The 13,030-nt window shown below is 33.5% G+C and overlaps 1 protein-coding gene across 6 annotated transcripts in view; it reads left to right on the top strand.

Annotated features, from left to right (window-relative positions):
• The window catches only part of UBR3 (ubiquitin protein ligase E3 component n-recognin 3), a 237,133-nt gene that overhangs the window by 217,345 nt on the left and 6,758 nt on the right, over positions 1-13,030 (top strand). For all 6 annotated transcript variants that reach the window (XM_073882720.1, XM_073882741.1, XM_073882738.1 and 3 more), the window contains one exon: positions 11,611-11,790. In XM_073882720.1, coding sequence (XP_073738821.1) covers positions 11,611-11,790 — 180 coding nt within the window. The remainder of the gene's footprint in view (positions 1-11,610; positions 11,791-13,030) is intronic.

Here is a 13,030-nt window from a genome sequence, read left to right as displayed (position 1 = left end):
GCACTTTTGTATGAATTCAGTGAATGCAGTACTTGAACAGGATCATAGTATTCATATTGATATATTTATCATTTTTATCATCTTGGTATATTAATCCCTGATCATCATCTACTTTTACTATCTGTTTAAAAGTTATGTTGGTCAGAAAGCTGGTTGTCTGAAGACATAGCATTTATATAATTTTAAAACAGGAAAATGTTCAATTTGTACATAGTTATGTTAAAAATTTGGATACATGAATTACCACTAGTTTAATCTATTTTATAAAACTGGGTTGATGTGAGTAGGCAAGAAAGTGACAGAATAGGGAACCAGAAGGTAAGTGAAATAAACTGCTTACAGGATTATAATCCTGATATCTGTCTTCTGTTTCCAGGGAATTTGATATGGGAATTAAGACATTTATCACATATATAGTCTTCGAAGCCTGCAGTATATCAGAATTAAGCAGTTGATCGTTCTTTCTCTCTTATATAATTCACCATTGCATTAAATAGTTTAGATTCTTTGTTTTTTTTTAAGTGATTCAAGATAAACTCTGCACATTTATCCTCAAAACATTTAAAGTTTATGGATATTGACTAAATTAAAAATGTTCATCCATTAGATATTTTCTTTCATAGTTATTTATTTTTAAATTTCAACTTAAAAGTGTTCCCTTTGGCATACAGTAGTTCCCCCTTATCTGCAGGGGATATGTTCTAAGACCCCCCAGTGGATGCCTGAAGCCAGTGCTTGTACCAAACCCTATATATACTAGGTTTTTTTTTTCTATACATGGATACCTATGATAAAGTTTGATTTATAAATTAGGCGCAGTAAAAGATTAACAATAATAATGGAACATTTATAACAATATACTCTAATAAAAGTTATGTGAATACAGTCTCTCTCTTAAAATATCTTACTGTATTGTACTCTCCCTTCTTGTAGTGATGTGAGATGGTAAAATGCCTACGTGATGAGATGAAATGAATGATGTGTAGGCATTGTGATGTAGAGTTAGACTACTTTTGACCTTCTGACCACTTGTCAGAAGATGGATCATCTGTTTCTAAACTACAGTTGACACCAGTAACTGAAACCACAGAAGGTGAAACTGTCATAAGTGGGGGGGGACTACTGTTGAGCATCCTCAAGCATGGAGAAGATTAATAGAAAAAAAAATCTACTTCCTTCATTAACTTTTCTTCTTTCATATTTAAAGGCCATCATAGGCTGTGATTCTTTGTGTGCTTATTACCTTATGGTTTATTTTGTCATTTGTTTTTATTGGAAGGTATTTTTCTCCCATAAGTTGGAAATTATGTGGAAGCAGAAACTCTTGAACTGGGCTTTGAAAGCTGACTGGGGGTTGGCTGTGATACTTGTAGCGCACCAGGCATATGAGAACAGGGAAGAAATGCATCAGTTAGGAGGCACAAAAAGGAACAATGCCACATAGTGTTAGAAATAGATTAAAGTGAAGTTGTAGTGGACTTGAATTTCACATGAAGGAATTTGGACCATTGAAAGATTTGGAACAAAAATGTGACATGAGTCAAATTTTATTTTAGGATAAAATCTCATTCTAATATAAGACAGATTTGGGGGTATGAGGAATGGAGACTGGGAACAGAAAAGCTAGTTGGGGAGAATAGGGAGAAATTAGAGATTTCAGAGATGGAATACTCAGGATTTTAGTTGAACATGGGGGGGGGGTCAAAGGAGAAGAGTCATACTGTACTTGGGTTTTGGGCCTGGGAGACTTGAACCTTTCTGGCACAGTTAATAGGAGGAAGAAATATGGAGTAAGTTTGTGGGGCCTGAATGAAAGTATTTTGCCTATGTTCAAGTTGAGTGATTGCTTGGATATGGATATATTCAACTGAAGTGAGAAAAGTTAGGTTACAACTTAGATAGAAATTTGCTCTCTTTTTGTTTAGATTTTTGTCATCTGTATAATCTAACTTTTGTCGATTTCACTTTTTTCCCTTTATGTCACTTCCATTTAGAGTAATTTTTCTTGTTAGCTATATATGGACATTTGTTCTCATGAATAATTTTATAATCAATTTGTAAATTTTCTTCCAAAATCCCACAAGATAATAGATGAGAATTGTTTTGAACATGTAGTTTTAAGGCATTGAGCATAGTTTATATGTCCATTCATTCAGGTCTTCTTTTGATACTTTTCATAGGACTTTAAAATTGTCATTTTAAAGTCTAGAGCATTCTTTATAAAGTGAATCCTCGAGGCTTTATGGTTTTAGTTTCTGTCTAAATGATGTCTTATTTCTCTGACATACTGATTACTCCTTGCCGGTATGGAATAATAATACGGATTTTGGTGTGTTCTTGTGACTGGCCACTTGCTGAATTCTCTTACTGGTTCTAATAGTTTGCCTATTGATTCTTTTAGGTATTTTATGTAATTATGATCATATCATCTGAGAATAAGGACAATATTGTCTCTTCCCTTCAAATCTTTATTTTCCTATTCTTGTCTTAATACATGTCCAGTTAGAATTTTGAGCAGTGGAAGTAACAGGCAGCATCCTTTTTTTCCTTCCCTATCCCAAAGAGAATTCTTATAAAGTTTCCTGTGCATGTCTTTTTGTTTGTCTGTTTATTTTTTAAACTATAAATGGAATCATTTAAAATTGTATTTTCTAATATGTTGCTAAAATGTAGAAATCCAGTCAGAATTTTTGAACATTAATCATTACATTTAGCCACCTTGCTAATAAATTCAGTAATTATTTCTAATAGCCAGGAGATGCTTGAGTTTAACAGTAAATTTTTAAATTTTTTTTAACATTTTGGTAAGCATGGGAATTCATCAAGAGTGGTACCTAGTACATGTTCCAATACAACAGTTTGTTCTCCACAGTAATCTATTAGACCTTCCGAATTTAGTTAAATGTTTTAGTGTAACACTACTTCTACTACCTTAATAGGGCTAATTATATTGTAATCTATATGGTTCTCTTATATTTTCTCCTACTTAAATGCATCCTCTCATATTTATCCAATTACTCTGGAATTCTTACACAGGGACTTCAGGTAATTTTTTGAATTCCATAGCATTGTTTGTAAGATGTTTGTGTATGTGTAGTTTTCTTAGAAGAAAATGGTTATCAGACTCTTATAGGAGACTGTGATTACCACCGCTGCCCCCACAAATTTGAAAACCAGTGCTCTAATATATCTCCTTTAATTTTTTTTCTTTCTTCTATCTGTCAACAATAGTTTTGCCATGAATAATTATAATGATAACTAGCATTTATTGTATATTGACACATGCTAGCGCTGTTTTAAGTGCTTTGCATTTAAATTCATTTAAGTTTCCCAACAACTAGAAGGTAGCTCTTATAATCCTCACTTTACAGAAAGGAAACAGAGAGATGAGTAACTTGCCCAAGATTCACAGCTAGTATTTAAAGCAGCCAGGATTTGAACACATTTAGTCTGGGTGCCAAATCTGCACTATTAACCTCTGAGCTGTGCTGCTTCTTGCTACACAAAACATTTTTTGAGGAGTACAGATAATTTTCTTCTAGTATTAAGTCTGTAAAAACCACTATAATATTGCATATTATACTCTCTTTGAATCTCAATGTAATAATGAATACTCCACCTATAGATGTCTCTTACAGCACAATAATAGGGTGATCAATTTATTTATAGCTGAATAGACATACTGAAATAGCAAAAAAATTTGAAAACATCTCAAATATCGATCAATAAGAAACTGGCTAAATAAATTGTGGTTTATTCATGCAATGGAATACTCTGCAGAAAAGAATAAAAGTTTTCTATGTACCAATATGGAAAAATCTCAAAAATATATTAAGTAACCAAAGGCAAGGCATGCTTGTATTAAATGCAGTTAGGGGAGAAATAGTGGTATTTATATTTGCTTATATATATAATCCCCATCACCTCTTTGACCCCCCCCCACTTCCCCTCTGGTAACCATCAGTTTGTTCTCTATCATTAGGAGTATGTTTCTTGGTTTGCCCTCCTCCCCATGATAATTTGTTTTGTTTCTTAAATTCGACATATGAGTGAAATCATATGGTATTTGTCTTTCTCTGACTGACTTATTTCACTTAGCATAATACTGTCTAGCTCCACCCATGGCAAGATTTTGTTCTTTTTTTATGGCTGAGTAAATATTCCATTATATATATATAAACATACATACAGACCACATCTTCTTTATCCATTCTTCAGTCATTGGGCGCTTGGGCTGTTTCCATAATTTGGCTATTGTAAATAATGCTGCTATAGACATTGGGGTGCATGTATCCCTTCAAATCAGTATTTTTGTATTTTTTGGGTAAATATCTCCAGTAGTATAATTGCTGGATCATAACTTTTTGAGGAACCTCCATACTATTTTCCAGAGAGGCTGTACCAGTTTGCATTCCCACCAACAGTGCAAGAGGTTTCCTTTTTCTCCACATTCTTGCCAACACTTGTTTCTTGTGTTTTTGATATTAACCATTCTGGCAGGTGTGAGGTGATATCTCATTGTAGTTTTGATTTGTGTTTCCCTGATGATAAGTGATATTGAGCATCTTTTCGTGTATCTTTTGGCCATCTGGATGTCTTCTTTGGGAAAATGTCTATTCATGTCTTCTGTCCATTTTTAATTGGATTATTTGGTTTTTGGGTGTTGAGTTGTATAAATTCTTCATAGATTTTGGATACTGACCCCTTATCAGATATGTCATTTGCAAATATCTTCTTCCATTCTGTAGGTTGTCTTTTTGTTTTGTTTCCTTCGCTGTGCAGGAGCTTTTATACTGATGAAGTCCCAATAGTTTATTTTTGCTTTTGTTTCCCTTGTCTTGGGAGACATATCTAGAAAGAAGTTGCTATTGTTGATGTCAGAGAAGTTACTGCCTGTGTTCTCCTCTAGGATTTTTATGGTTTCAGGTCTCACATTTAGGTCATCATTCCATTTTGAATTTATTTTTGTGTATGCTGTAAGAAAGGGGTCCAGTTTCATTCTTTTCCATGTTGCTATCAAGTTTTCCCAACACCGTTTGTTGAAGAGACTGTCTTTTTCCCTTTGGATAGTCTTTCCTGCTTTGTCAAAGATTAATTGACCATATACTTGTGGGTTCATTTCTCGGTTTTCTATTCTATTGATTTGTGTGTCTATTTTTGTGCCAGTACCATACTATTTTGATCACTACAGTTTTGTAATATAACTTGAAGTCCGGAATTGTGACGCCTTTAGTTTTGCTTTTCTTTTTCAAAGTTGCTTTGGCTATTTGGGGTCTTTTGTGGTTTCATACAAATTTTAGGATTGTTTGTTCTAGCTCTGTGAAAAATGCTGTTGGTATTTTGGGGATTGTATTAAATGTGTAGATTGCTTTGGGTAGTGTAGACATTTTAACAATACATATTCTTCCAATCCATGAGCATGGAATGTCTTTCCATTTCTTTGTGTCATTTTCTATAAAAGAAGTACCCCTTTCCCTAGCCACTCAGTCACTGTCAGGTGCTATCAGTTTCCTTTATATTATTCCAGATATACATATACCAAAAAATATGTGTGTAGAGGTGTGTATTTTTTCCTTAGCCCCTTTTTAACATATTGTTCTATAGCTTGCACTTTTTTCACTTAAAAGTGTATCTTAGAGATCATTTCATATTCAATGTATGAAGACCTTTTTCATTCTGTTTTACAGATTCAGAATATTTCATTGTATGATGTGCCAGGGTGTATTTAATCAGCCCTTTATTAATAAACATTTGGGTTATTTCTAATCCTTTGTTATATATAAATGATACAATAATGAATAATAGCACTTGCAAGTTATTTTGTATGTTTTCGATTGTATTTGTGGGATAAGTTATTTGTGGTTTGCTGTGTCAGCCCTTACATACATTTGTAGTTTTGATGGTTATTACCAAATGCCTTTCACTGAAGTTGTATCAATTACATTAATAGTAAAGTATGAGAGTTTCCCTAATGATGTATCTATGCAGTGTGTTCTCAAACTATTTGATCTTTGCCTCTAGATCTTTTAACTAGGTAAAATATATCTCAATGTAGTTTTAATTAGCATTTCTCCTAAGGTTGAGCATTTCCATATTTAGGAGCCATTTTATTTCTTTTACTACAACTTATGTGTATATAATGTTTCTTTTGAAAATAATTAGAAAATGAAAACAAGTAAAAAGATAATTTACTATCTGACCTTGAAAAACAATTACCTCATAACTTTTCTTTGTTTAGAATAATCTGCCACTCTATTTTATCTAAGTCAAGTGAGAAACTTTTATTTTTCTTTCATAAATTTTTCCTCAGCTAGGGTTTCTCTCATTTTAGTAACCCAGATTTGGACTCAACAACTGCTGCATAAAGATGAACCAAGTAATCCTGAAGTAGTCTATGTAAATGCCAGGAGAAAAAAAATTCATTTATGTAGATCTTTGTTAATTTTTATTCATTGTTGGATGTCATATCATAAAGATGAAAAATATTACTATTTTTCTACCATTGGTAGTTCCCCTTTTCTTGTTATTTTTGTGCCTTATATTAGAAGTAAATGCCTTTTCTCAATACAGCAGGAAGATATAACAGTTAAAAATGTATATGCACAAAACAAAAAGCCCCAAATTACATAAACAGAAATTGACAGAATTGAAAGAAGAAATAGACACATCTACAATTATAGCTGGAGACCTCAATGTCTTCTTACTAGTCAATAACAAGGAGACAGTGTAAATGAAACCTGAACAATACTATCAATCAACTTAGTGTCATTAACATCTATAACATCTATAGAATACTTCACCAAACAGTAGCAAAATGCATATTTTTTTACAAGTGCACATGAGTATTCACCAGAATATACCATATGCCAAGCCATAATGCAAGTATCAATACATGTAGAAGTGTGTAGACATTTTAACAATACATATTCTTCCAATCCATGAGCATGGAATGTCTTTCCATTTCTAATCATAAGAGTAGAAGAGTTGAAATCATACAGCATATTTTCTGACCACATAAGAATTAAAATCAATAACAAAAAAAATACGGAAATCCCCAAATGTGTGGGAATTAAGCAGCATACTTTTGAATAACTTATATGGCAAAGCAGAAATCCCAAAGAAATTAGAAAATACTTAAACTGAGTGAAAATGAAAACACAGCACAGCAAAAAAGCAAGATGTCACTAAAATAATTCTTGGAGAGATGTAGCTTCTAATGCTTATATTTATAAAGAAGAAAGTTCTCAAATCATTCACCTAAATTTCTATTTTATGAAGCTAGAAATAGGGCAGATTAGACCCAAAGCAAGTAAAAGAAAGGAAATTAGAAAAATCAGAGCAGAAATCAATGAAGTAGTAATAGAGAAATAGTAGAGAAAAATCAAAGTCTGTTTTTTTTTTGCAAAGACCAGTAAAATGGATAAATCTAAATGTTAGGAGCTCAGCTGAACTGGAAGAGAGAGAACTGAATTCTAGTTCTAGAAGTTCTAGAAGGAGGTGTCAGTGTAGCTGATTAAAGCCACAAGCCAAAAGTGAGAGAGTTAAGTCTCTAATCACTTACTGTGATGGTATAAGCAAGAGGCTAAAACCACAGAAAATGCCAGTTCTTCCTGTTCCATTTACCCTCATGGAATGAAATGGCACACCGTCGTGAGTCAGTTGGATCAGCTCAGATGTGGGGATCTGTTGAGGGAGTCCCCAAACAAAAGGCTTTGGCAGTTTTATGGGCTCTGAGGTAGAGAAAAGTCGGGGTGGGGGGGAGGGATAAGAGTAGAAGAGAACCCTTCCCAAGGCCTCAGATAAAGAAGCCTAGGAGTAAAGGTACCAGAGCTAGGAATGTAAATATGTGAAAGAATGTGACTGGGGGAGGGAAGGGGCCTGAGACCTTGACTGTAAATTCCTTCAGAGCCTGCAGTGCATTGGCTGTGTACTGAGTCTGATGTAGGGAGGGTGGTTTTGACCCACAAAGCCTGTGAAGTAAAACCTTTGTAAATTGCCTATAGTTAGGCCTGAAAAAAAAATCACACATAGATTTTTAACTAGGAGCCAGATTCCTCACTAAATTGATAAGGAAAAAAGAAGGTACAAATTACCAGTATCAGGAATGAAGGAGGAAACATCCCTATAGAAACATAAGAGAATATTATGAATAACATTTGCCAACAAATTTGATCATGTAGATGAAGTGGACAAATTCTTTGAAAAATACAAATTACTAAAACTGACTCAAGAAGAAATAGAAAATCTTGACTAGATCTTTCTTATCAAGTAAGAAAGTTGATTTAGCTTATTAAACGTCTATAATTATTATCCTTCAAAAAAAGAGAAGTCAACAACTTTCTACTAGCAAAGGTAACATCATGGTGAATTCTATGAAACATTTAAGGAAGAAATTGTATTGATACATACAAACTTTCAGAAAACAGAGGAAGAATGAACAGTCCAAACTCATTTTATTAGGCCAATTTTATCCTGATATGCAAACGAGGCATCATGAGAAAACTACAAACCCAGATTTTTCATGAACATAGAAGCAAAAGCCTTAACAAAATATTAGCTATAGAAAAGGATAATACACTATGGCCAAATGGGTTTATCCTAGGAACTATAGTTGGTTCACCATCAAAAATCATTTAATTTAATTCACGATATTAATAGAGTTGATTTTTTAACAGCATATGATCATCTCAGTTGTCAAAAATGTTTGACAAAATTCAACACCCATTCATGGTAAAAACACTAAAAAACAAGGAACAGAAAGGAATTTTCTCAACCTGATAAAGGGCATGTATGAAAAACCCATAGCTAAATCATAATTAATAGTGAAAGATAGGAACCTTGCTCTTTAAAATCAGGGACAAGAAAGGATGGCTACCCTCATCACTTCTTTTTAGCATTGAAGTAGAAGTTCTAGAAAGAACAGTTAGGCAAGAAAAAGAAATAAAAGGCATCTAGATTGGAAAGGAAGAGGTAAAATAATGGCTGTTTGCAAATTACATGATCTTATATGTGGAAAATTATAAGGAATCTCCAGAAAACTATTAGAGCTAATAAATGAGCTAAGCAAATTTGTAGAATACATGATCTATGTACAAAAAATCTATTTCTTCGTACTAGCAATGAGCTATCTGAAAATGAAATTTAAAAAGTAATTCCATTTAGAATAGGGTGATGAAAATATTCTGGACTTTGTGATGGTTGCACAATTTTGTGAATATACTAAAATATACATGTAAAGAGGGTGAATTTTATGGTATACAACTTATATCTCAGTTTAAAAATATATTGAGAAAGGACTTGTATCCAAAATATATCAAGAACTCTTATAATTCAGTAATTAAGAAAACAAAACAAAACAAAAAACCAAAGTGGGCATAAAATTTGAACAGGCACTTCTCATAAGAATATATATGAATGACCCACAAGTGCATGAAAATGTGTTCACCATCGTTGTTGATTAGAAGAGTACAAATTAATGTCACAAGTGATGAGGATTTGGAGTACCTGTAATTCTCACTCATTGCTGGTGGTAATGCAAAATGGTATAGTCAAATTTGAAAAAAGTTTGGCAATTTCTTTAAAAAGCTGAGCATGCATTTACTAGATAACCCAACAATTCTACTTCTAGGTATCTACCAGAAGAAATGAGAACATATGTTCACATAAAGACTTACATAAATGTTTAAAATAGCTTAATTTGTAGTAGTCAAAACTGTAAACAAACCAGAATTCATCAGCAAGTGAATACATGAACAAAATGTGGTCTATCCATATGGTGGAATACTACTCGGTGGTAAAAAGGAATGAACTGCTGATACAATAACATGAATGAATCTCAAAATATTACGCTGAAAGGAGGCCAGGCACGAAAGACAACACACACACACACATACACATACACATACTGTTTGATTCTATTTATATGAAAATTTTTAAAATCCAAAACTATAATGACAGAAAACAGGATTAATGGTTGCTTGGCACCAGGAGTAGGGGCTGGAATTGATTGCATACAGGCAAAAGCAAGACTTTTGGAGGGGATGGAATTGTTCAAAAGTTTTATTATAGTTGTGGTTACCTGACTACACATTTGCCAAAATTCATCAAACTACACTTAAAGTGGGTGAATTTTATGGTATGTATACTATACCTCAATAAAGTTGTTTTTTAAGATGTCTTCTTTATGTAGCTATTAAAATGGGAGATGTATAGCTTCATTTCTAGAGATTATAAAAATTAACATCTTTTTCAGCCTGCATATCATTTTGCTTTTTTAATCTTTATTTTTTCTTTGTAGCACATTTTAGAATTTTATACTTAATCTACATAATTTAGTTTAGTTTTACAAACAGATGTTTGTTCAATGTCTACTATGTACCAAGCCCTGGGACGACAGAGCCCCTGCCCGAGGGACTACTCCCACAGTCTTACAGGAAATGCTAATTTATTTTTAAATTAATTAATAGAAAATACAAACACAAGAAGTGTTTACAAAGTATGGAAGGATTAAGTTTATGTGAATGGAGCTGAGTAATCTAAGGCCTCTTTAAGTTTGGTCAGGGAAGGATTCCCTGGGGAGCTGGAATTTGAAGGATGATAGGAATTGATCCAGTGGACAGGGGAAGGTAAACATATTAGCCTCCTAAATGTCTTTTAGTTAAGTAAAGAAGGATTGGGGAGTATATTTTGGTGTTTATAAGACTAACAAACTCCTGTAAAACTCAAAATAGGGATCCTTAGCTCACTGATTTCTTTGGTTCTGTTATTACTGAATAGAACTTCAGTTTAGCTGGCACTTAGTCTCTCAAGTTTTTAAAAACTCCACCCTCCTTTAAAAACTGACTTTGTTAAAAAAGAAGATAGCAGGAAGGGAAAAATGAAGGGGGGGAAATCAGAGGGGGAGACGAACCATGAGAGACTATGGACTCTGAGAAACAAACTGAGGGTTCTAGAGGGAGGGGGTAGGGAGATGGGTTAGCCTGGTGATGGGTATTAAAGAGGGCATGTACTGAATGGAGCGCTGGGTGTTACACGCAAACAATGAATCATGGAACACTACATCAAAAACTAATGATGTAATGTATGGTAATTAACATAACATAAATAAAAAAATAAAAAATGGAAAAAAAAACTGACTTTGTTTCACACTCATTCAGGGTCCAGGCAAATTATTTTGTACTGCATCTTGTGAATTCCATGTTTTTACTGTTGTTCTTCACCCACACTGACAGCCTATGTCTTTTTAACCAAAAGCTACTTTCTCTTTGCCCCCAGAACATTTGCTCTCATAGAGTAGCTAGGTTCTATAGACTGTATTCATCAGAAATGTGACAACACTATTTAAAAAATAAATATTTTTTATTTAGCAGATGCTATGGCACTTAAGATTTAAATTTCAAAGAGAAATACTATAGAATATTTGGATAAAAAGCTGGGAACCTCTTCTCTCTTCTTTGCCCCTCCTACTCCCTTTACTTTCCTTTACTTGACTCAGTTAAGAAAATTTTCTTACTGTCCAAAAGTAATCAATGAGGATGACATTTAAAATATCTATAATGGGAACTGTTCTTTTTGAAATGCCTTGAGAATTTTCTGTTTCATGTCTAAAAGGAAGAAGAAGAATTTTCGATTCTTTCCTGCTGCCTGGGACTTCTGCCAACATTTTACCAAACAGAACATCCATTCATCAGTGCCTCCTGTCTGGATTGGCCAGTTCCAGCATTTGATATTATATCTCAGTGGTGTTTTGAAATAAATTCATTTACTGAAAGACATGCAGAACAAGGAAAGGTATGTAAAAAGAGTAGTATTACCCACTTGACATAGTGGTGATATGCTAATAGGATAAGAGAATAATGAAGAATTAAAAATTTCAGGTCATCTGTTCTTGGCAGCATTTATTAAACTAATGTTGAATAAATGGTTTCCTTATATAATATTGATGATTCTAAAAGCAAAACTATTTCAGTTAACAAAGCTAAGTTATTAATATGTTACTTTAAGTTCATTTTAGGTCATCAGGTTTTTATTGAATGTCTTAAATAATCATAGCACTAGACTTGAAAGATACAAAGGAATTTTAAGATAGACAAGGAACTTGTAAGCTTATTGGGAAGAGAACTATCACATAAAAATCAAAGATTTGGAGTAGCAGGTTTAAAAGGCCATGTCTTTAATTTTAAAATTTGCTGGGCCTATCCTGCCAGCTTGGCCAGTGATAGGTTTTGTGTTGAAGGTAAGTGACCTGGAAAGGTCAAGTGGGGGCAGTGGGAGGTGGCTGTGAATGCCATGGTTTGATGCTCAGACTTTCCTCTAAAGGTGGAACTACAGTTTTTGAGAAATAGAATAATATGATGAAAGTAGTGTTTTAGGGAGGTAATTTGGGTAGCTTTTTCGTAGGTAAATTGAAGTAAGGAGAGAGGGAAGCCAGAGATTAGGTGGTGGAGAAAATCTGTTCTATTATTCTGATAGTAGAAATTAGACAGAATATAAGCATTGCAAGGGACATATGAGAAAAATATATAGGACTTGATGACCAGATGTATTTGACTTTAAGATCTGAACACAAAGCATTAAAAGAATAGTAACTAGTAGACATAGTTCTGATGGAAATCTGATCCTGCTTAAAACACCATTGATGGTTCCCCATTGGCTATGGAGGAAGATAGGAAGTCTCTGCATGGCATTCAGGGGTTTTCACCATCTTGCTTGTCTTTCTGACTTCATCCAAACCACTCCCTTGCTACCACCTTGCTCAGACCACAGAAGAATGGTTCTTAAGTGCACTATATGTTTTTAAACATCTGTGTTATTGCTAATTGCTGTTAATTTTATCTAAAGCAATTTTCCTACCATTCTCCTCTCGAATTAATCACTCATCAAGGCTTTGCTAAGATAAATGTACCTCTTCTATAAAGCTTTGTCTGATAATCCTTCTTTTTTTTAAAATTTTTTTCTTTAAAATTTTTATTGTTATGTTAATCACCATACATTACATCATTAGTTTTTGATGTAGTGTTCCATGATTCAT

The sequence above is a fragment of the Callorhinus ursinus genome, unplaced genomic scaffold, assembly GCF_003265705.2.
Source record: "Callorhinus ursinus isolate GAN/ISIS: 27379988/994484 unplaced genomic scaffold, GSC_fseal_2.0 scaffold2, whole genome shotgun sequence".
Taxonomy (NCBI): Eukaryota; Metazoa; Chordata; class Mammalia; order Carnivora; family Otariidae; genus Callorhinus; species Callorhinus ursinus.
Note: the sequence above shows the minus strand (reverse complement) of the source record. Positions and strands in the feature narration are given on the sequence as shown.